The sequence below is a fragment of the Aspergillus nidulans genome, chromosome VIII (genome assembly GCF_000011425.1).
Source record: "Aspergillus nidulans FGSC A4 chromosome VIII".
Taxonomy (NCBI): Eukaryota; Fungi; Ascomycota; class Eurotiomycetes; order Eurotiales; family Aspergillaceae; genus Aspergillus; species Aspergillus nidulans.
Window position 1 is genome coordinate 4,128,378 of NC_066264.1, and position 22,400 is coordinate 4,150,777.

Sequence of the window (22,400 nt, forward strand, 5' to 3'; positions counted from 1 at the left end):
GAGGGCGGTAAAGATTGAACCGAGTTATTTACAAAGGTCAGGTTGTCAAATTTGTGTACGTCACGGCTTGGGTTACCTAGCGCTTAAAACAGCTTGTGCAGAGTCATGGATGCCACCTATAGTACCCATAATCTGTTGGCAGGATTCCGGAGTCAGGAATGAGGCGGGATCAGCGATCAGCAGCTTGTAGCTCGGCCCAGGCTGGGGTTGAAACAGGAAGTTAGCCAACTGACAAATTCGCCATTGTTCCACCCTGCTGTTGTTCTTGGTTAGGGTGACCCCTCACGAGTTCCTCAAGCGCCTGGTGCCTGGAACTTGGGTCTGGGGTCTGCTGAGGACCTGAGTCACCGCTGGACGGGCGTCCTCCGTCCGATTGTAATTTACGGCAAGGGCGATTTTCATTGTATTGCCAATAATAGTAGTAAAGGCATCTCTACGCCACAAACGTGTACTCAGTAGTACTTTGTAGCATACTAGCTATCACAACTGCACCCTTCTGACTGTTGATCTGCTTGATCTCCGCAGCCTCCACCACTGGCTGGTTGCTCAGCATGGGTCCTTATCATAGCGTGACCAGGCCGCGTACTGCCGCCATCTGTAATTGATAGGTAATTTACACTATTACACCAGGACAGAGGCGTGAGGTGAGTCACCTGATCTGTAACAGCGCGTAAGGTAACGAGTATCTAATGATCCCGGATTGCATCTTACATCACCCTTCCTTGGTGCAGCTGACTGATAAGCTCGGCTCTCCCCATCCAACCTCCTCCTCACTCCTCATCTCCCCATCCCTCTCTCTTCATCTTCATCTTCATCATCTCTTATCTAAATCATCGTACTCTTCATCTTTGTGAAGTCCTGGTTTCTTTCATTTCGTTGGTCTGTCAAGTTCGTTTACATTTTTATAGCCGCCATCATGAAAGGCATCTTCGGCCTTTCATTGCTTCCGCTGCTTGTTGCAGCCTCGCCTGTTGTTGTCGACTCGATTCACAACGGAGCCGCTCCCATCCTTTCATCTACAAACGCTAAGGAGGTCCCGGACTCTTATATTGTTGTCTTCAAGAAACACGTAGACCCTGTTGCCGCCTCTGTTCATCACAGTTGGGTGCAGGACATCCACGGGCAGAAGAGTGGTGGAAGGGCAGACCTGAAGAAGCGTTTCCTCGGCTTGGAATTCGGATTCGGCGAAGAGATCTATGACGGTCTAAAGGCCACCTTCAATATCGCAGGATCCCTCATGGGGTACTCGGGACATTTCCACGAGGATACGATCGAGGAAATCCGCAAACATCCTGACGTAAGTACACCGCCGGAATACGGCTCTGCCCAAACTGACGGTCATCTTTTCATAGATCGAGTACATTGAGCGAAACTCCGAAGTCCATACATTGGAGGACACGGACGTTGAGAAGAACGCCCCTTGGGGTTTGGCTCGTATCTCGCATCGGGACAGACTCACTTTCGGTACATTCAACAAGTACCTCTACGCTTCCGAGGGAGGTGAGGGAGTTGATGTTTACACTATTGATACTGGTATCAATATCGAACATGAGGACTTTGAGGGCCGTGCTTTCTGGGGCAAGACTATCCCTAACAACGACGCGGATGAAGATGGTAACGGTCACGGCACTCACTGCTCGGGCACCATTGCCGGAAAGAAGTACGGTGTTTCTAAGAAGGCCAACATCTATGCTGTTAAGGTTCTCAGGTCCAGTGGCTCTGGCACCATGGCCGACGTTGTCCAGGGTGTCGAGTGGGCTGTCGAGTCTCATCTCAAGAAAGCCAAGAAGGGTGGCAACGGCTTCAAGGGCAGCGTTGCTAACATGAGCCTTGGCGGTGGCAAGTCGAAGACCCTTGAGGATGCTGTCAATGCTGGCGTTGAAGCCGGTGTTCACTTTGCTGTCGCTGCTGGTAACGACAACGCCGATGCGTGCAGCTACTCTCCCGCAGCCGCTGAGAAGGCAGTGACTGTAGGAGCTTCGACCCTTGCTGACGAGCGCGCTTACTTCTCCAATTATGGCAAGTGCACAGATATCTTTGCTCCTGGCCTCAACATTCTGTCAACTTGGATTGGCAGCAAGTCGGCGGTCAACACCATCTCGGGAACCTCCATGGCTTCGCCTCACATTGCCGGTCTCTTGGCGTACTTTGTTTCCCTTCAACCGTCCAAGGACTCTGCTTTCGCAGTCGATTTCACTCCTGAGAAGCTCAAGAAGGATATCATATCCATTGCCACTGAAGGTGTCCTTACTGACATTCCTGCGGACACCCCCAACGTAAGTTGCGCGTTGGAATTTTTACTGGTCTTAACTAACTTGTGATTTAGCTCCTTGCTTGGAACGGTGGTGGCTCCACCAACTACTCTGATATCATTGCCAAGGGTGGCTACAAGAGCGGCTCTCATGTCGACTCCACTCCTTTCAAGGCTGGAGGTATCCTCGCCCAGGCCATGTAAAGCACTCCGGAGTGCATCTGTGTTGCTCGTTTTCTGAAGATTCTGCGTTGGTTTGGCTTGACTTAACTTGATTGATTGCGTAACCGACACTCGGGTAGTGAGTGCTATCTTTGGCCACTTGATGGTACATGGCATAGATCGTTTTGCAATGACACTGGATGAAAACCCACATCAATACAAAGTAGTATGTTGCCGAGTTGGCATCAAGTAGGGGTAAATTCCTAGTCACGTGCCTATTGTTGACCCAAACATAGTCCAGTGCGGTACTGTGGTTATGCTTTCCGCACTCATCCGCCAACTGGTTGAAGGGGGAAAAATGAGTCAATCTTGGATTTTAATCTAGATCTACTGTCGCATCTAGGACTCGCTGAAGGGGGGATTCGCACCAGAAGATAGAGGACGGACCGAAGCTGCAGGGCCCTCTTACACCCACACTTGACAGTGACAACATATTTGACCGCATTCAGCCTTACCACAATTCCCAATGTCATGATATCAGAGTTTGACCCGGTCTTCAGTTCGCGCTGCTCGTCATCAATGGCGGGTGAGAGATCCGCATATCCGGTAACCCATGGGCAGCACTACGAGGGCTGCTCTGTCCACCTATGAGCTCTTCTCTCGGCGATATCGTGATGCAAAGGTCGGGTTAAGCATCCGCGCGTTTCCACGAGTCTAAGACGAGAACATACAGTTCATATTGCATCATACAGTTAGTCTCACGTCGTTCTGACGGCCATTAGTATTCGTGTACTTATATGAGTATCTACTCTCACATAACACTATCAAATTCCTGGACTCAATTGGTTTCTACTTTACTCAATATCCATATACGTGTAAACTATCTTCTCAAGCCAGCATGCGTTTCTCTTCTCTATTCGGCGGTCTCCTGCTTGCCGGGGCTGCGATCGCCCAAAACACAAGCTGTTCTCCCAAGTCCTCTGACGCCGAAGTCATTGAATACGCGTACGCATTGCAAGGACTGCTCGAGAGATACTATACATCCCAGCCGATCAACCAGACCTTCCTGAGGGATGCCACCAATGGCTCGAGAGTGGAGTACTACCAGAACCTCCTCGGCATCCAGAGACAGAACCGTTTGGGCGTCCGCGCTTTACAGCAAGTCGGCTCTCAAATCCCCGGCTTCTCGAACCCAAGATGTGACTACTCGATCCCGAATGCAACTAGCGGAGAAGATTACGTGAAGAATGCTGCTGTACTCGAGGGCAGCGTTGCCAGTGCCTTCATTGGTGCCACTGGGTACACCCAGTCCCCGGAAGTCTCGTTTATTCTTGCGAGACTGGCAGCCGTGCATACTGCAGACGCCAGCTGGCTTGCGGCAGAGCAGAGGAGCGTTGTATTCCCGTCCAACGTTTCCTCCTTGGTGCCCGCTTACAACCCGGAATACGTTCTTGGTTCTGGCAAGGAGCCTGGACGACTTGGCCAATACCTTCAGGACTGTGTCACGGCGCCTTCGGATCCGTGTGGCCAGACTTTCTTCATCGGACCGCTTGTTGGTAGTGTTGGTAACCGCTCTTCTGCAGCTGCGGTCCCTTCAGGCTCCAGCGCCTCTATCACTCCATCTATTTCTCCCACTGCGGCGGCGAGAAGGCGCTTTGGATTCTGAGTAACCACTGATGGGGCCATCTGAACATCAGCGCGGTGTACTCATACCTCGACCATTGAGACATTTAAATCACTGGTTGGAGCGTACTATTGACTACGATGACTGGCTGTTGGCGGAGCGACGTGTAATATAGTATCGTAGATAGTCCCGTTAACAGTTGTTAGCCCACTCAAATACTCCTGATTAGTTAGTTAATGCAAGGGTTGAAACAGTGCATGCGATGTTTACCCGGTAGTTTCAGATGCGTTCGGGTCATGTAAGGTTTTTACTGCTAGCCCTAATGCATTTCTCTAGGGATCTTGGATAGTTAAAAGCAGTGTGAGCGGCTTTGTTTTATGCCTCATGCTTAGGCCAAACGTAGGCTCTATTATGGGATAGTTCACTAAGAATGCACTGTATTGTATTGAAATATACCATTAGGATGGCATCAGGTTCAATTAAGCTCACCTTGGCTGGTTGGTTCGGTTTAGCTACCGTAGCCCGCTCACTTGATTCAGAGCAGTTGGATATACTCAGCTTCCAAGGCTGGCTTCAGCTCGCTATGAATTGCATATGCCTAAACTTTATGATTAATAAGTGCTTTGATTTGAGTCTCACCTGTTAGTAGTTCAGAAATGCTCTGGCCTCATATTCTTCTATTTCTCTCACTCACTCTACTATATCAGCTACTCTAAAGGCTCTCTTTCCCTTTTGGCGAACATATCTGGCTATCTTTGACGTTTGCGGTTATAGATATTTCATCTACTCGAGGCTCGCGAATTACTGAGATTCCCAATACGTTGAGTAGCCGCCTTCATATCTCAGACTTAAATAGCATTCCAGAGCATTGATATCACGACTATAGAGCATTAGGAACTATCTAGTAATTGACTTATCAATTATTAGAATAGAATATGGATAATGGGTTCAAGTTGGTAATATTGATAATTGAATAAGAGGATAATTATATGGATGATATTATAGCATTGCAAGCGGGAATTGCAAGCGGGAGGTGAGGAAATGGATCTTCTACCTCAGTGTTGGCGAGTTCGCATACGTGACGGCCAGGTGGAATATCGTTAGTCCACATTTCCGATACGGTAGGTACGGTACGGTAAAGCGGCACTGGCTGATAGCCCAAGTCGGAATATTAGATTTTTGCTCCGCCGATCCCAAATTATCTGGACTGGTTAAGCTATATCAGTCTATCTCGTTTTCAAGTTCACAATGTCTAATAATGATGATGGGTTCCATACTGCTAAGCGGAGGAAGCTTGACACCTCGCAAGAGGCTGCAGACTCCTCTGCCATAACGTCACATACACAGCTACGATCGCTTCTAGTCTTCCAACAAAACGTTGTAGAATCAAAGCAAGGTGAATATACCTTCAAAGTTTTCTGGGATGGTAGACCAGACTGACCGTCTTAAATATAGGCATAAGGCGATTCAAAGAGTTCCTCACGTCAATAGGACAGACTAACCATGAAGGCGAGAAAGCCAAAAAATTCCGCATACTTAAGGCGTACTGCGACACTCAAATTACTCGCAACACAGAAGAAGCAATCTGCTTTCCGGAGATCATCCAGACGTGGAACTTCGCAGACAGCAGTAATAATGAATCATTACTTACTTCTGTGCCCTCAGTTCTCGCAATCTTCCTGAAGACCGTCTCCAGCAATCTGGATTTTCGGGAATTTGGTATCGCTCTGTGCAAGTATTTGCTGCAGAAGGACCAGCTGCGGCTTTTCAACCGTGGCCTTACTGCGAACAAATCTAAAGAGCATCTGATTTCTCCTTGTCTTCGACTCCTGACGGAGATCGTCAGTTTCGACGGCGGTGCTGTCGCCCGGCAGCTCTACATCGCGCGTCACATTACTTTTAAGCGCATGGACGTGTTTCTGACACCGAACAAAGCGCAGCTGGAAGACAACGCCGATGATCCTAATGCATCTACTCTGAGGCGGAACGCTCAGCGATATGTTCTTGCAAACTTGAAATTTCAGAACACTGCCAACAAGACCGATATCATCGAGCAACAAAAGGTCATAAGAGCTTTTCTTGAACATCTAAGAAAGGACCCGCATGAAATTGTCATCGATATCGTCAAAGCAATTGAAAGAGATGTAATCCAAGATAGCTCCCTCTCCCGCAACACCAAGACCAAATTCTTCAGTCGATGGAACCTTGAAAGACTGGTCACCCTTTACGGTTATGACCGAGAATCCGAACAGGAAAACGCGACCGGCTTGTCTCTCGCCGATGAGGCACATAAGATCTTGTTGACAGTCTGCACCAAGACTGAGCATGGCGTTTTGCTGCCTCAAACAGGATGGTACCCTGTTAACAGCGATCCAGAATTGCTTCCAATTGAAGACGATGCTTCGATTGATTTAGGACTTGATTCCGCAGTCTACGTGGATAAGTACCGGGAATCGGTACCTGTCCGCAATGGTACGCTGTCTTACCTCATTCAGGTCCTCCGTCCGGAATCCGATAGTCTCCAGATTGCGCTTCTCTTAGCTATTTTCAAAGCAGCGCCGGAGCTAATTGCTGATTACTATACCAAGAAAGCGCTCTTTATGGCAGATCCAAAACCCACACCTTCGTGGATGGCGGAATCAACCGTTCTCTTCTCGACAGTTAGTTTACCGGTTCCTGCCAATTGTGGTTGGAAGGATAAGCTGCCCGCCATGCCTCCGCCTGTTTCGGTGGTCATCGAGAATATTCTTCCCCGGCCACTTACGCAGAAAGTGCTGACGCGCTGTTTCAACTTGAATACTGAGATCGTCACTCTTTTTGCAGTTAGAGTCCTGACGATGTCTTTCAATAAATTGCGCGACACCCTGAAAATCTTCCGTGCTGATCATGGCGCCGGCCAGCATTTGTGGACCCAAGCTGCAGACAAGTTGACTGTTGAGTTTGGTCATAGGTGCCCTCAGATGAAGGACGTTGTAACTTTGTTTCGGAGAACAGCTAAAGATGACTTGCAGCAGCTGGAGGCGGTCTCCGAGCTACTTGCTTGCTTCTATGAGGTTCTGACAAATGCGGCTCTGGAAGAGGGCTTTGACGTTTCCCTTGTTCTCGTTGATATTTTAAAACGACTGGACGAAGGAAATCTCGACGCGGAGAGCACAGAACTCCTGATAAGCCAATTACAAAACATTCTCAAAATTGCTCAACAATCTGCATCCCTACGCTGGTGGAACCAGCCAGGTAATGTCCCTGGTGTCAAGTTATCATCGTTATCTCTAACATTATAACAGGATCCATGCAATTTTCTGCGTTTACGTCCATCTTGAGAGTCTTAATCAACACGTCCTCTGAAGGTTCTTTCAAAGAGATCCACTCACTCCTCGCAAATGTGCTGATAGAATACTCGGTCATTCGCTCCTCCAGCTTCTCGGCTGTCCTGTCTAGCTTTGGGTCGTCCGACTCCGAATCTCAACACCAGTTGGCCTTCTTCGATAATTGCGCTTGCCGTGTGACCAAGAAGCCGGTTCACTATCAAGATCTACTCGGATCTCTTGTCCAAACTCCCGAGCTGCTGAGTCCTCTAGTGGCTGCTGTTATTGAGCAATGGCCTTTCGTACTCAAAGCTGGAAATGATAGCGCTAAGACAAACGTGAGCGAATTCATCGTTAGATTGCTCAGAAACCTTCATCCAGCCGGGGAGAGTCTACAAGGGCTGAAAGCGGCTCGGGACGAATTAGTCAACGCTACGGAGGATCGGAAGCTGAAGTCACGCTTCAGAAAGGCCTTGAAAGGGTGTGAAGAGGACGAAAAAGAGGATCAGAACCCAGACTCTGAACCAAGAGAACAACCCTCGTCAGCCCCGAAAAAAGAATGGCAAAACATTGATTTGGAAGAAATTTTTGGCTCTTTACCGGCCGAGGGGACTACTCATAATGAGCTATATAGATGGGACCAAAAAGAGGTAGCGGAGTCGCTGGAGGAGGGTCGAATAGCAGAGCTTTTCCTATGCCTGTGCTCCGAGCATGAAGAGGTTCGGAGACAGGCGCTTCCGAACATTTCGCGATTCATGATGAAGCTCAAGGTAATATCCTCGTTGCCTGTATGTCTCAGCGTCATGAGACTAATCAACGCTTGCAGGAATCCAAGTATGCCGAATGGCGCAGCGCCTACATCCTAACTGGAGAATTCCTCGAGACTGTCAAACAAATTGGGGTTGAATCACCCGTGCCGTGGATTGTGGGAGAATGTGCTGCCAGCTGTCTTGCAATTCTTGTGGACCCGATGCATAAACTCTATGGAAAGATCAATAAGTTCCTTCAGAAAGCTCCTGCTTGGGAGGTGGAAAAAATACCGTCTTATTGGATTGACAAAATCCTGTTGCATGAGCCCGAGTTGGATGACGGCTACTTTGAGGAAACCGCATGGCTATTGGATCTGCTTGTCAAGGGACTTCGAACGGAACAGGTACGCCCTATAGCCCTCCATAGATTGTCCCGCTTGTTTAACATTTATCAGGATATGGAGATATATCGCCGGGCCAACGTTTTTGAGAGAGTCCTGTCGTTCTACGATTCACCAGGTGCTGGCTTCTCTGCGAAGAAGAAAATTTTGCACTTGGTGTACCGCTCAACACAGGTCCAGGGCAGTACAACTTTGATTACAAGAGCAGGCATTATTAGTTGGATACAGAGCCAAATCCCATCAGTCACCGGCAGGGATGCGTCCACCCTTACAGCTATGGCGCAGTCATTACTTCAATCGTCGGACCATGATCGGACCGTGAAGTGGAGTGAAGGCGCTGTACAACGAGCAGTTGAACAGATTACTGCGTAGAATTGGACGAGGTGAGGATAACTTTGGACCATATACCCACTATATAGCACTGGAATAAAGTTGTGTTTTATTACGTATTCGGCCTTCTGCCTGGTTTTGCGGTCAAAACCATGAAATATGTTGATGCGTCTGCGAAAGGAAGAGAAAACGGTGTGATAACCACAGAGAATAATTGATCAGGTACGCGGCGAGAAGTCAAGTGGCAGCAATCTCCAGCGTTGTGGCTGCAAAATACGTGGACCAGCTGCAGAGTAGTGTGTTGTTCCAGCGAGCTGGCCGTTTCCTTTCCTTTTTGGGCGGCGCGAAACTTCAGAACTCCGACCTTGGGCTCATCGCCTCAACTCCCCTTAACCTTTTCTTCTTCCGCCCGATCACGCTCTGCGAAAGCTCCAAAGTCATATATCTCTTTGGCCATCCAGTACCAATATCCCAACTATTAGTTACCCCAATTTCTCTCGGTCACACTCGCTCCTGCTGATTCGGCAAATCTGCCCCTCCTCATCCGCACCTCAACCTCAACCTGACCGATACCGATTACCCGACCATCAACGCCCACATTCACGTCTTTCAATTGACCTGCACTCATAACCCGCGTTAAGTCTGTGCCTTCTCCTATAACCTTCCGACGCCAAATCCTGCTTTCCGTTCAATCGTCGTCTCCGCCTTTCGCCGCAAGTTCTAGCACACCGAAACTCGACCAGGATCTTTTCTTTACTCCCCTGTATTTTGATCGATCGGAACACATGAGAACTACGTAGGGATTGTGACAAACACAACATAACAAGCCGTCGCAATGGCGCGACGTTATCAAATCGATGAGTTGATATGGCTGCGCGAGTCACCGCTGGTCACGCGGCCAGCCAATCTACCTCCGGTGGAGGAATGGATGGGGTATGGAATTCTCGCCCTCTATCCACTTCGATGTGTTATGTCTCTTCATCCTACTTGTACTGACTGATGGGATTTACGTAGGCCGCTGCCTGATCGTACGGCTCAACGAAACCCTAGCAACAACCATAACGAAACGTCAGGTCGCCGGCCAAGCAATTTCGAGACCCGTCACATATCTCGCAATTCAAATTCAGGTGAGACGAAATTCTATTCAAGCGCTCTTATGTTTCCGAGACGGAAGCTATAAGCCTAGCCTAGATGATTATTCTGACCCTGAGTAGAGGAAATTGTCCTCGGACCCCCAAAAACCGCCTTTGCTTCTGCATCCCGTATACCCGGTAAAGGCTCAATAGACGCCTCAGAACGTTCACCAGCCTCAGATGAAACAAAGAATGACAGGTTCAAGTTTTTCAGAGACCGGGAAGCCGGCGAAAGAGACTTTGCTGGGCGTGAGGGGAAGATGGGGACATTCAATAATCGGAGGGGAGAGAAGGAGGACTGGAATAATGGCCGCACGCGTCGTGCTCTCGGTCAAGATGAACAAGACAAAAGGTCCAAGCGCAACGGAGATTTCGACAGGTGGGAATCCCGCGATTCCCAAGACCATAACGCAGCAAAAGACAAAGACGGACGCTTTTTCCCTCGCCGGGAAGCGCTAGCTGGGCGTGCTAGACATGAGGGCAGTTGGTTCCGTGAAGATAAAGGACAAGAAGCACCCGATGCGGAAGAAGAGAAAGCTTCACTTCGCAGCCGAGATTGGCGCCGTGACAGACATGGCGCTGACCGTGAATGGACTCGTGGAGCAAAGCTGGAGCAAGAGCCTGAGTGGCTGGATGCGACAGGCCGAGACGAACCTCGAAGAGTCCACACACAAGAGGATTTTGAGCGCTGGAAAGAGAAGATGAAAGCTGGTTCTTCCCAAGCTCAACCCGAAGAGAGGAAAGATTCCCCCAATGAGAGGGTCCCGGAACCTGTACAGAGATCAGAGCCCAGGCCTACCGATGGCGAGATCTTTAGCCCGAGCGGCGCTGCTCTTCACGACAGTACAATGGAGCGCTTCTTCGGCCTGCTGGGTGACACGAAGCCTGCTCAGGACTTGGGATCGCCTCTCCCTTCAGAATCGACTGTGAAGAAGGAATCGACTGTGGGAAAGCCTGTAAAGTCCTCTCGCTTTGCAGGCCTATTCAGTCCTCCTCTCGGCAGCCCTGCAAAGGAGCCCGAGTCGCCGATTAGCTCTAGATCTCCTGCACCAATGAACTCCTCGACCGATGCTGATCAAGAAGGCTTTCAGCGTATCTTACAAATGCTCGGTGGTGGGAAATCGCGTAATACCACGCCTCATAACGATCCTACACAGAACAATGCTCAACCAAACCGTCCTTCTTCCTTGGTCCATGCAGAACAGACTCGCAGCCCGATATCTCCTTCTCGTGAGCAGGGCCAACGCCTGGAGCATATAGCCACACAAGGCACTCCTGCACGGGGAGTGGACGCCCCACTCAAGGAGAATTTGTTTAGCCAGGAATCTCAAGGACGAGACAGCCAATATCTGCTTCGGCTGATGCAACAAGTGAGAGTCAGTCCCGGTGCTGGCCCCAATCAAGGCCCTCAAAATCAGCCACAGAGTACTGGACCACCCCCTGGGCTAATGAATATGCCTGATGGCATGCCTCATCCCCATGGAGTAGAGCCTTCTATGAAAGGTCCCAGCTTTTTGAATGACCCCGCAATCGCCACGATGCAGAGATCGGATGTTGATCAGCTGCGACGACGGCCTACTAATGGGCCGCCAATGGGCTACTTTGACGACGTTCCCTTGGCGCAGGGTCCCATTACACCTGGTGGCAGCCGTGTTCCTCAGGGCCATGCGCCACCCATGGGCATCCAGCGCCCTCCTGGTTTTGAGCACATGCCACCTCCCGGTTGGGCTGGTCACCATATGCCCCCGCAACAAACTGCCCCTCCAGCTCCTTTGGCCCCTCCCCCCGGTATTCCAACCCCGAACAGGGGCGTCAACCCCAATTATATCTCCAACGTGATGCCAATGCCTGGAAACATGCCGCTTAATGAGCGTCAGCCATTCCCACGTGGACCTATTCCGCCTGGAATGATGCCGCCCCCGGGTTACATGAACGGCCTGCCCCCCGGCGGCTTCCCGCCCGTTCCACACAATGGGGAGAATGTGATGGGACTATTTGACGGAAATCCCGGTATTCAAGGCCCACCACCGTCTTCCAGACACTTGCTAGACATGTTCGGACAGGTGGGAACTGATGCCAGAGGTGGTATGGTGGGTCCCAGGCAGTTTAGATAAGCAGGTACGCAGAGCAAGGTGATATGCCCAGTTGTTCGAGTGCGATGGAGTTTGCATGCTTTCTCGTCAGTAACAATCCTGCCCTGCGGAAGCGTATCCAAGTCTGTATATCTTTATCGTCACCCTCACTGAGGGCAGGATGTCCGCATCTAAACAGTCACTACCTTAACTTGACTTGACGTCAGAAGCGAGCTTGTGAGAGTAATACCGATCGTTGATATCTCGGATCATGTACGCGATCTATGCGCTGCTCGTCTTTATCTAGGACAGGATAGTCTCAATCCAGCTATGCGGATGACCTTGTAGTTGTTTTTCGAGTATAGTGTAGCAGCTCTGGTTGAGCAGGTTCCTGTGAAATCCCCTCAATCTTGCTTACCATTTCTTCATCCTTCGCTTCACATTAACCACCCTACATCTACCCTTTGACTTGAGACACCTCGCTGCATTTCATGTTCTTCACTTGCCGCAGTGTGGCTACTCAATGAGCACCAGATCCATGAAGGCAAGTGACTCCGCCTGAACTGCCCGAATCGATCAATCACACTCCCTCTACCTGAAATCATTCATCTCTACCTTTACCCATGTCGTCCATGCAGTACTCTATGATCAGCCCTCACTTTCACATTAGCCCATCGCCTGTTAACAAGCACCTCCGTCCAGAAACACAGCAACAAGAACAAGACATCAACATGATGGATGAAATCGAACTCCAGCTTTGTCTGAGCATTGACCCAACCCCAATATCGACCCCAATTGTGAGTCACCTACGCCGCAAATATTCGAGCTATCCCTCAATAATCAACTAACACGTGCTACCCAACCGGCAGAAAGAGACCGATAACCAGAAGGAAAAGCAGAAAAGGACTTCACAGCAAGGTCAGACCCAGCAGCTTCAGATCCTAGGGGCGAAACGTCTGGCGGAGAACTTGGTGAATCATGGTGAAAGTGGCACTGGAGAAGAGGGAAGAGGGTTAACCCATCGGGACATCTCACCGAACTTCGGAGATGGAGATGGAGATGGAGATGGGGATAATAACAGGATACCAAACGGACTATGGAGTGAAGAAAGCAATGACCACCTAGGCTACTTACAACTCCCGCCGCGGAAGAAAGTCCGGACGTTATTCGCCTGGGACCCAGAATCAACATGTCAAACCATGTCCGAAGGTAGTGCCAGCGCTGAATCTGATACGGACAAGGATAAGAACCATACACCAAACCATGCAGCACAAAGCGCGGACGTATTTGACCCTATGTCTTTATGCCATCCTCTTGGCGACACTAAACCTCCTTCAAGCGAGGAACCAGGGGAATACATGCACGCCTTGATAGCCAGCCTTCAGCTATTGAACCATCCGCATCCGCATCCAGACCCACCGGATATCCCGCGACGGCCTCAACGGTTCGAGATCTACGAAGATCCAGACGACATGGATACTGATGGGGTGGGGTTTTTCAATGTCGATCTCAACACTGCATGGTATCTATCGCCGGATGAGAACAAAGAGAACGCCGAGGAAGATGCTAACGGCAATCGCCAGCACAATCACGGGAATCTCAGTCGGGTTCAAAGTCAGAGACATCGTCAGGTTACATAAGTCCAAGAATGCCGCAGGCCATGATTATTGTCGGCTGCAGTGTCTTAGTATCATGCTTGTAGTCCAAGGCAGTCCTTAATGTGTAGACATGAAAGAGTTAATGGTTAATGACCAGCTTGATTGATGGATGTCGGTTCTTAAAGCAAAGTAAGGTAATACGCGTTGCTGGAATCAAAGGATGAAAAAATTACTTTCTCATGTTACTGTGGCATGGCGCTTTCCAAGGCACACCTACACCTTACCTCCACCCCGTTTTCACCACCTTTAACTTCCTCTCTCTTCCTTTTCTTTCCTTGGGTTTCTTTTCCTGCAAACGAAATTTCAAATCAAGTCTATTATGATAGCGAACAATTCTACAGTGACTGGATAGGGAAGAAAATGGAGGTCGAGTCCTTGTCCCATTTATATCCACCTGGTTCCTGGACAAATAAACATGCCGCGAAAACCCCAGAAGATTGTAGCATCCACTCGTGCAAACCATGATTGCCGGACACGACTAAATGCATACTGTGGCTTTTAAATTACTATAAGAACTCTTGGTCAAGGCCGAGGAAGTCCTCAATAGACCCTTCCTATCTCATGACTGCCCTTGGAGAATCTCATCTTCGCTGGTTATATTGTGGAACGGACGACAGTTCAAGCCAGAAGCCAGGCTGGGACATCCACTGTAACAATCGATGGATAAGGAATTTTCGTTGAAACAGGTAACTTAATCACAACCACGGAGGCCTTCTGGCTCCTTGTCAACACGAACGGTCAATCAGGGCTACGAAAGTACATGACGACGCCTTATCGTCAGCTGGGTTAGGGGCAACTGAACTGAAAAGGAACAGACTGTTTCATTGCACTAATTGGGTCTATCTTTCATGCAATGAATTAAGGATTGCCTAAGACGTTTGGCAATCTTTTTATCCTCAGTCGACTGTTCACTTCAATCCTCGCTGCAGAGCATCGTCCTTGGTTTGCTACGTTACAAATGTTGAATGCATATATTTCATATTCAATATATTTCTGAACCAGTACGCAACAACCTACTCCAATGGCGTAAAATATCTCTTGAACCGATCCGTCTTCGTCAATCCCAGTTCAACAATCACCCAATGACAACTCATCAGCAAACTCGGGAAACGCACGGTCCAGAAATTCAAGTAACCCTCCGGCAGCCCACCAATATGAGCTTTCAAATGCTCCGGCATATCATTGTAGTGGTTGCGCTTGTTCCGCAGGGCTCGCATCAAGTCCAGCATTTTGGAGCCGGTGTATTTTCGCTGCTTCCCGAGACTGTCTTTGAAGTCCTTTGGCAGGAGTTTGAGGAAGTCCATCTCAGGGCCAATGACATCAGAGGCTACAGACTCTAGACACAGAAGAGCGTCAGATGGAGGATCTCTCGGTTCGAACTCGAAGTGGTCCGAAACGTCACAGAGGAAGCTAAGGCGGTCGGACGGATTCCAGAAGAAAGGATGGGTTAACACAGCGCTTGCGTCGGGGCTGTGGAGATTAGTACGCTACGCCACAAGGCAAAGGAAGATGTTGTTGGGACATACCGTTGACGTGGATCAAGTGCCAACATTGATCGGATAAGATCGTCTGCTTCAAACGCATACTCTCCTAGACGCTGTAACTCATCGAGATTGAAATTCCCCTTGACGATATTTGCTTCGCGCATGAACTTGCCATTCTTGTCAAAAGGATGACATCCTCGAGTTAGGACGTAGTAGAAGACACATCCCAGGGAGAAGATATCAATGGCTCGGGTGGCTCGTCGATTCGTCTGGGGATCGACGACCGCCGGCTCAGATGACTCCGTATGTTGAGACTCTGAACCCTGGATTACCGGGCTCTTGTCGTCATCCACAAGCAGTTCGGGAGCCCTCCACCCGGACGTACCAGCAGCATGGGCCGTGGTTGCCCTGAATGAACTCTGGTTATCCTCAAGTTTCTTGCACAAGCCAAAGTCCGAAATCAGAAGCCGGATGGCCCGAGAACCGATACGGCCTCGAGGAGCGGCGACCAGGATATTTTGAGGCTTCAAGTCACGGTGTACGATTTTGAGAGAGTGTAGGTACCGGACACCGGCGACAATTTGACGCAAGACGTCCGGCATATCCAAGCCACCATTGACTAGCTGCGGGAACGCGTCTGGTCGTTCTACCACATCCTGCAAAGAAGCCGGACACAGTTCAAGGGCGATGTAGAAGAAACCCTTGGCTTGCTCACGGCAATAATATCGGATAACGTTGTTATGATCATCGCTTTCCTGCAACAATCCCACTTCGTGCGATGCAATATCATAGAACTCCACCAGCATACGTTTGACCGCGACGTCTCGGCCGTCAAACGACCCGCGGTAAACAACTGTCCCGTGGCTTCCATGACCCAGAACGTCAGCCGTAAAGACCTTCAAACGGCCAATCTGGATGACACCGTCCGCTTCAAACACCTCATTAGATGCAGTGCGGGTGAGAGCTAACCCGGCATCGGGCCCAGCCGGGGGTTGCAAGGTGCCAGGGGCGTGATCAGATTCCTCTTTCTCACTCTCAATTTTCTTCTTCCCGCGTCTATGACTCTTGCCTCCGCGGCTGCCACGTTTGCGCGTCTTCTTCTTCTTCTCGCCATCCTGCAATGAGAGCTCTTCAACGTCTTTGTCGTCATCTGGGCCGCGTGATGGTTCACGGATACGGACTCGGGGGGTGGCATCAGGCTCGACGGAGTCTCGTGTCCTGTCTGGCTTTGGTGTCATCTCACCGTCAACTGGCGGCCCATCTACTTTGATGTCGACTGTCACATCGTTGACTGCACGGACAGTGCTTGACTCTCGTTTCATAGATCCGCTAACAATTGGCGTTGACGGAGTAGACAAGGGCGCTTGTTCGTTAAGCTGAAATAATGTTCTTTATATCGAGTTTTTGTTTGGCGAGTTCTTGGATGTTATGTGAGTTGAAATAGATGAATGTACCGAAGAAGAGCAAGATAAGCATAACGACAATATCAGCGGCATTATCCCAACTTTTGCGGATAATGGTACTATGGCGAAGCGCCGGTGGTAGAGCTAGCTCGGACGGGCTACGAATGATCTCCCTAGGGGTGCCGTTTGAGAACTCTGCGGACGATGATCCAGATATGCTGGGAATCTGACGGCGAGGGATACGAGGGGAGTTTAGAGCGTGAACACCAGCAAGTGCGTCCCGCTGTTGCTCTGGTGTCAGGCTCATAAGCGGCTGTCCATGGCGGAAGTAGTCTTTCTCGTAGTATTGGGCCATCTTGGCGCGGCCAGTAACGAGTGGATAGGTCTCCTCGGACATGGCATACCAACCACCGCCTTCAGTGTAGTCGATGAAGACAAGATCATTGCGGTCATCGAGAGAGCCATAATCCGGATCTGGAGGCTGTAGAGGCTGAGAGAGAAGGATAAGCGGTTTCGGGGCTTCCGGGTTGTCAATGTTGACCGGGCGAGCAACATCGAACACCCGCACCACAGGCGAGGAAAACCGCTGCGTGTAGCGAGGTCGCTCGATGTGGGAATGATCAAATCCCAAAACGACCCCGTCATGCATACTATAGATATGACTTTGATCCATCGTACGAAAGTACTGACTCTGTAGATCAACGTCACGGTTATTGGTGGTCCATTCGGAGTACTTCAGAGTACAAATTGGATCACCGGTTTCAGTGTTCTGGATGGCCACAGCGTACTCAACACGACCCAACACTAGAGTCCCAGACGGAGACTCGCATTCCTCATCCACATCGGCATCGAAGTCGTCGACCTTGCGGCACTCCGGTGCGGAGGGCATCGGACCTCTAGAGCTAAATACCCGCAGTATAGAACCAGTCCTCGCATCGATAGTATAAAGAGTGGTCTCCTTTCGGGCGGTATATGTAACTGCCGGCTCGGTCCCAGAATACGGCGTCTCATCAACAAGCTCCTTCACAGTCAGCCCAAGCTGCTGCAACCCGGCATTCGGGTCCGGACTGAATATATAGAGACTGCCATCCTGGCTCGGTTCGACGATCCAGATGAAGTCATCCTCTGGCTTGGCCTCGTCGAAGCTCGAGCGATTCGCTCGATGGTAATAACTCTCGACCATCGGGCTACTCGGGACCTCGAGGGCCCAGCGGGGAGCTCCGGTCTTGCGGTCTCGAGCGTGAATGGTACCATCGACGGTCGCCAGCAGAACAAAGTCCTCAACCTCCCAGTCCTGCAAGGACCGCGCATGCAGCTGCGGAGCCAGACCAGCAGAGGCACTGCTGCTACTGGCCTGGATGGGAGGGGCTCGAACGGCGCGGCCAGAGCCCGCCAGAGCCAGGGTTGCTAGGGCGCTCGCATCGTTGGATTTCACGTTCAACGCGGGAGGGGAAGGGTTAGCGTTTGCGTTTGCGGGAACGTGAGCCGTCGGCCTTAGAGGGACGGAAACAGCGGACGGAACGGGGACATCGTGAAGAGGCTGTTCCTGCAGCTGCTGCGGAGCAACAAGAACTGGGAGGAGGAGGAGTGCGACGCTGGCGGGTAGGGTCGACCGGGCACCAGGCAGCCGCCACCGCATGCTGAACGGTTACAATGTGGGATCAGGTCGAGCGACGGCGTTGGGGGGGATATCGTCTCATCGGTAGGATGGTAAAAAGAGACAGAGCTGGATATACTGTGTCGACAGGGGAAACCGGTTGCCTGTGGACGGGGTATAGACGGAGGAAATGTCCACAAAGCGCGAGAAATGTGGTGCTGGCAGCCGTGGGCGGAGAGACTCGGTGCCAGTGGAACCAACGTGATTGTCCAATAGATATGGACCGGTCGAGAACAACGAGATGTGGAGCTATGATTTAGAACAGTTTTGCCGACTGAGGATGATAGTGATCTGAAGGACAAACAGAAATCGATGGAAAGATGAATAGGAAAGGTGAGACGCTGCTGCAAAGTGCGAAATGGGATTGTGTGCCTCCTGGCAAGGGGTCGATCAGGCTCCGTCTTTTGAATGGTCCAGAAGCACCGAGAAGCGCTGACCATAGCCTAGCCTATCTGGGACTAGTGGGCTGTCATAGATTAAAGCCCGTAGCCAGCCACTATAAGCTGCGTCTACACTACTCCGGGAGTGTGTCCTCCGTCTCTGCGTTGCACAATCACGGAAATTTATTGTTTTTTAGACTATTTCTGTACTGATTCAATTCTGAGCGGTATAGAATAAATCACCTTCTTCAACCTCCATTATATGCATTCAGCGTTATGAAAGATACCGCTCAAAGAACTCCGCAAGCTGCTCGTACCTACAAATGATCAGCATCAACTAACCCACATCATACCAGAGCCAAGCATACCCACGAACATAGTTCTTCAGACTCTCTTCCTTTTCAAAGTCCGCTCTAGCTCCCATCCATCCATGCCACATCTCGCCATACGTCTCAACAAAGCCTCCAAGACCCTTATCCTCGATAATCCGCTTATACGCCGCGACCTCATCCGCAGGCTCATCCTTCGACGCCAGAATAGCATGCGGGATCGTCAGCGTCTGTGCATCAGCCTTATCCATCCGACTACCGAGCGAATAAACGGTTAGCTTATAAACAAGGGAACAAGTAAATTGAGAATGGACTCACCCAGGATGAACTTGCACCGTCGCCGTAAAGGGTGTCCCGTCCCCGGACGATAGCGCCAGCACTTTACCCCCCCAACAAAGTCCATAAGCGCCCCATTTCTGCACGGACGGGAAATTGCCCTTGTAAGTGTCGACCAAGCTGGGGAGGCTCTTTGCAACCTCGACGAAAGACGCCTTAGTGGTCACGAACTCCATAAGCGCAGCGGTCTTCTCATCAGTGTCGGGCGGAACCCACTCATGCTTCGCTCCATCGCCGCGGAAGAAATCAGGGATCAGCACAAGGGCGTTGAGGCGTTTTGCGAGCATGTCGGCGCCCTGGGTGGTTTGGGGGGAGTTGCCGAAGATGTCGTAGATTGCTAGGATAGCGAACTGGGATGTCAAGGAGCCGGTGACGTCTATTTTATTAGGTAGTCTGGTCAAAGGCAATTTTCGAAATGAAAGAGGAAGGGTAAATACAAGTGCTGAATCCGAGACCTCCAATCACCGATGAGGTTCCATTTGGAGTGTAGCCCTCGGAGATAACAGGTGGGATGGTGCGGCAGGCTTCGCAGGTCATTGTTGCTGCTGTGCGACTTTGAAACAAGACGGTCAAAGCTGGGTAAAGAGGCTCTCAGACAGATATGATCTAGGTGTAACATTGTGGTTTATATAAGGTATACAGTCTGGAAATAACGGTGTTATCAGGAGATAATGGATATAACAGTGGGTCTGAAGACCCAAATCATTTCGAACTTGCGTATATGCAGAGGGGTCGCATACCTGACGCAAACGATGACCGTGCCGTTAGCCGAATGTGACTGAGATTCCTGCGTTCTGTTTATCATGGACAGCCTGAGTATGAACTAGATGCAGTTCAGGGTCACATCGACTGAATTCAGATTCGTACAGACATCATAAGCATTTGCACTGCATCTCCCAGCCGAATACAATCACATTGACAAGACCAATCAACTAATCACAGACTAGCCCTACTACACCTTCTCGCGAATCTCAGTCGTCGCACCCTTGTGCTCCGTCTCGTCAATCTGCTTATGCACGGCAGCAGCAACCTCATCTGCTTTCTCTCTGCCCTCGAACACTACGCCATTGTTAGTATTAACATCTAAAAAAGCATCAACGGAAAAACTTACTGAAAGACAACTCCTCGAGCGTACGTCCCGATGTCTCTGGGAAGAAGAAGTATATAAAAACGACTTCAAACGCCAGCCAGCAGCAGTACACAATCAGCCATCTCCACTCAATGCGGTCAAGTCCAATTGGATTGACATAAGTCGCAAAGAAAGTGGCTCCACGGCCGTAGAACTGGAACCACGAGAGGCCGCGGGATCGATTGAAGTACGGGAAGATCTCGATGAGATATGCTTTTTAGAGTTAGCAAAGGCGCCTTGCCGAGAGAAGTGAGGGGCATACTGTAGGTTAAGGCGTTGTATCCCAGGTTATATGCGGGCGAGTAAAGGAAGATGAAAAGGATGGTTAAAACAGCAGCAGCTTTGGTCTCGGTGGTCATGGCCCTTTCCATCGAGATGGTCCAGGCAATGTACACGCTGAGCAGGGAGCAGGCGGTGGTGAGGTACATTGTTCTGCGTTTGAAACGCGGAGCTGTCAAGGCCAGGGTTGTTCCGCATACAAGACCCCAGCAGGCGATACCGACGTTGATCTTCGATTTGACGACTGAGTCCTTGATGTCCACCATATCGAGCAAGTCGCTCAGATAATACCTGAGGAGATCAGCATCTCGCTAAAGAGTAGTTGGGAGAACCTACGAGATCAGAGTGTTTCCAGACCACTGTGTGAACAGTCCGAGGAAAGCAGTGATAAAGAGGCGACGGCGCATACCCGCGGTCCGGAACAGATCTCCCCATGATTGCTTGGATTCTTCTCGCTCGAGTAGGATAGTTCTTTCAATCTGGGCAATTTCTGCTTTCACAATAACGGAGTCGCGGTCGCCCTCGGCGTGGTACTTGGTGAGGATCTCGACCGCTTCATCGGTGCGGTCCTTACTGACCAGGTAACGCGGACTCTCGGGGAGGAACCTAGCAGCACATCAATCAGCGTGACTATATCAAGTGATATGAAGAAACATACATAACCGTCACGATCTGTACCATAGCGGGTGCAATCTGGAGCAAAGAGGGTACTCTCCATGCCCAGTCTGACGGAATCGTAACCGTCCCCAACCCTACAGCGGCGGCGGTGATTTGACCGATGAAGTAGGACGAATTGAACAGCGACGTGAGGATCGGACGTTCCTTTGGATAACCCAGCTCACCCAACATAGAGGAACCAGCAACAATGCAAAAAGGGATACCGAAACCGAGAACGATACGGGCGATGCAGTACATGGCAGCTAATCCAATTAGCTTTCACGGTAGCGATGTGGTTCATGTCACCCTACCTCCATTGGAGAAACCCTGAAGAATGGCTCCCACCAGACTGATGCACGATCCGAACATGATGGTCCACCGCCGGCCAACTTTCTGATTGATCCATGGCACAACGGGGAGCGCCAGAACAGCCCCGAGAGAGTACGCTGCGGCGAGAAAGCCCTTCAATTCACTTACAATCTCATATTCCGGCAGACCGTCGTCAGTTAGTTCCCCAGTCAACTCCCCAAAATCTGCCAATATTAGCCTCGCCCAAGAAAATACAAGTCAGAGGGGCAAACATTTGTTCCAGGGATACGCGATCTGAACGGTGTTGATGATTTGCGAATCGAATCCAGAGGTGATCTCAATACCCATACAGGCAGGGAAAAGAATCAGATACAGGTTCCTCAGGTTCGGCTTCTTGTACCACGGGGTACAGTCGTTTTGGATCAGAGTCTCCAAGATGGGCTCCGAGACATCCTCCTCACGCTGCTTCCCTATGGCAACCATGATGATGAGGGAACAGATAAAAGAAGCTTTTCAGTATGCGGCTTCGATACCGGAATGAGAACTAAAGGTCGCCACGCCCCAGCTGGGAGTGCCTGGCAGATCCCTGGGTTATATATTCGAGGAGCTGTAGGGACCGACATGGTTAATCTCCAAAAATGCCTAGGAATGCGCACTGCATTGGCGCAACAATGTTTAACCAGCATCGAATCGAATGCACAAACGGGTAAAATCCCCGTCGAGGACATGCCTGATCTCAGGATACCGGCATT

At 50.3% G+C, this 22,400-nt stretch overlaps 8 protein-coding genes across 8 annotated transcripts, besides 1 other annotated feature; 5 read left to right on the top strand and 3 right to left on the bottom strand.

Annotated features, from left to right (window-relative positions):
• Positions 1-22,400: part of a sequence feature (contig 1.5 561..450355(-1)) that runs on past both edges of the window.
• Positions 791-2,616, top strand: ANIA_10030 (S8 family peptidase). The gene is made up of 3 exons (XM_652750.2): positions 791-1,297; positions 1,353-2,276; positions 2,327-2,616. Exons 1-3 carry the CDS (start codon positions 917-919, stop codon positions 2,453-2,455), a joined length of 1,434 nt encoding a protein of 477 aa, XP_657842.2. The 5' UTR covers positions 791-916; the 3' UTR covers positions 2,456-2,616.
• Positions 3,306-4,260, top strand: ANIA_10040 (uncharacterized protein). The gene has a single exon (XM_050611012.1). The coding sequence runs from the start codon at positions 3,312-3,314 to the stop codon at positions 4,077-4,079; it is 768 nt and encodes a 255-aa protein (XP_050469286.1). The 5' UTR covers positions 3,306-3,311; the 3' UTR covers positions 4,080-4,260.
• Positions 5,286-8,909, top strand: ANIA_00237 (NPA1/URB1 family protein; the record flags this gene model as incomplete). Its single annotated transcript, XM_652749.2, has 5 exons — positions 5,286-5,433; positions 5,493-7,271; positions 7,322-8,130; positions 8,169-8,495; positions 8,547-8,909. The coding sequence occupies 5 exons, from the start codon at positions 5,286-5,288 to the stop codon at positions 8,862-8,864; spliced, it is 3,381 nt and encodes a 1,126-aa protein (XP_657841.1). The 3' UTR covers positions 8,865-8,909.
• ANIA_10029 (uncharacterized protein) lies at positions 9,286-12,325 on the top strand. The gene is made up of 3 exons (XM_652748.2): positions 9,286-9,755; positions 9,837-9,949; positions 10,037-12,325. The coding sequence occupies exons 1-3, from the start codon at positions 9,658-9,660 to the stop codon at positions 12,067-12,069; spliced, it is 2,244 nt and encodes a 747-aa protein (XP_657840.2). The 5' UTR covers positions 9,286-9,657; the 3' UTR covers positions 12,070-12,325.
• ANIA_10048 (uncharacterized protein) lies at positions 12,666-13,667 on the top strand (the record flags this gene model as incomplete). Its single annotated transcript, XM_050611013.1, has 2 exons — positions 12,666-12,824; positions 12,897-13,667. Exons 1-2 carry the CDS (start codon positions 12,672-12,674, stop codon positions 13,665-13,667), a joined length of 924 nt encoding a protein of 307 aa, XP_050469287.1. The 5' UTR covers positions 12,666-12,671.
• ireA (bifunctional endoribonuclease/protein kinase IRE1) lies at positions 14,676-18,211 on the bottom strand (the record flags this gene model as incomplete). The annotated part of the gene is made up of 3 exons (XM_652747.2): positions 14,676-15,155; positions 15,212-16,532; positions 16,624-18,211. 3 exons carry the CDS (start codon positions 18,209-18,211, stop codon positions 14,699-14,701), a joined length of 3,366 nt encoding a protein of 1,121 aa, XP_657839.2. The 3' UTR covers positions 14,676-14,698.
• On the bottom strand, positions 18,884-19,729 carry ANIA_00234 (uncharacterized protein; the record flags this gene model as incomplete). Its single annotated transcript, XM_050611014.1, has 3 exons — positions 19,257-19,729; positions 18,978-19,193; positions 18,884-18,926 (listed from the first exon to the last, which is right to left on the bottom strand). The coding sequence occupies exons 1-3, from the start codon at positions 19,559-19,561 to the stop codon at positions 18,884-18,886; spliced, it is 564 nt and encodes a 187-aa protein (XP_050469288.1). The 5' UTR covers positions 19,562-19,729.
• On the bottom strand, positions 20,227-22,131 carry ANIA_00233 (putative MFS sugar transporter; the record flags this gene model as incomplete). Its single annotated transcript, XM_652745.1, has 7 exons — positions 20,227-20,333; positions 20,386-20,616; positions 20,666-20,973; positions 21,019-21,288; positions 21,341-21,602; positions 21,651-21,801; positions 21,949-22,131. 7 exons carry the CDS (start codon positions 22,129-22,131, stop codon positions 20,227-20,229), a joined length of 1,512 nt encoding a protein of 503 aa, XP_657837.1.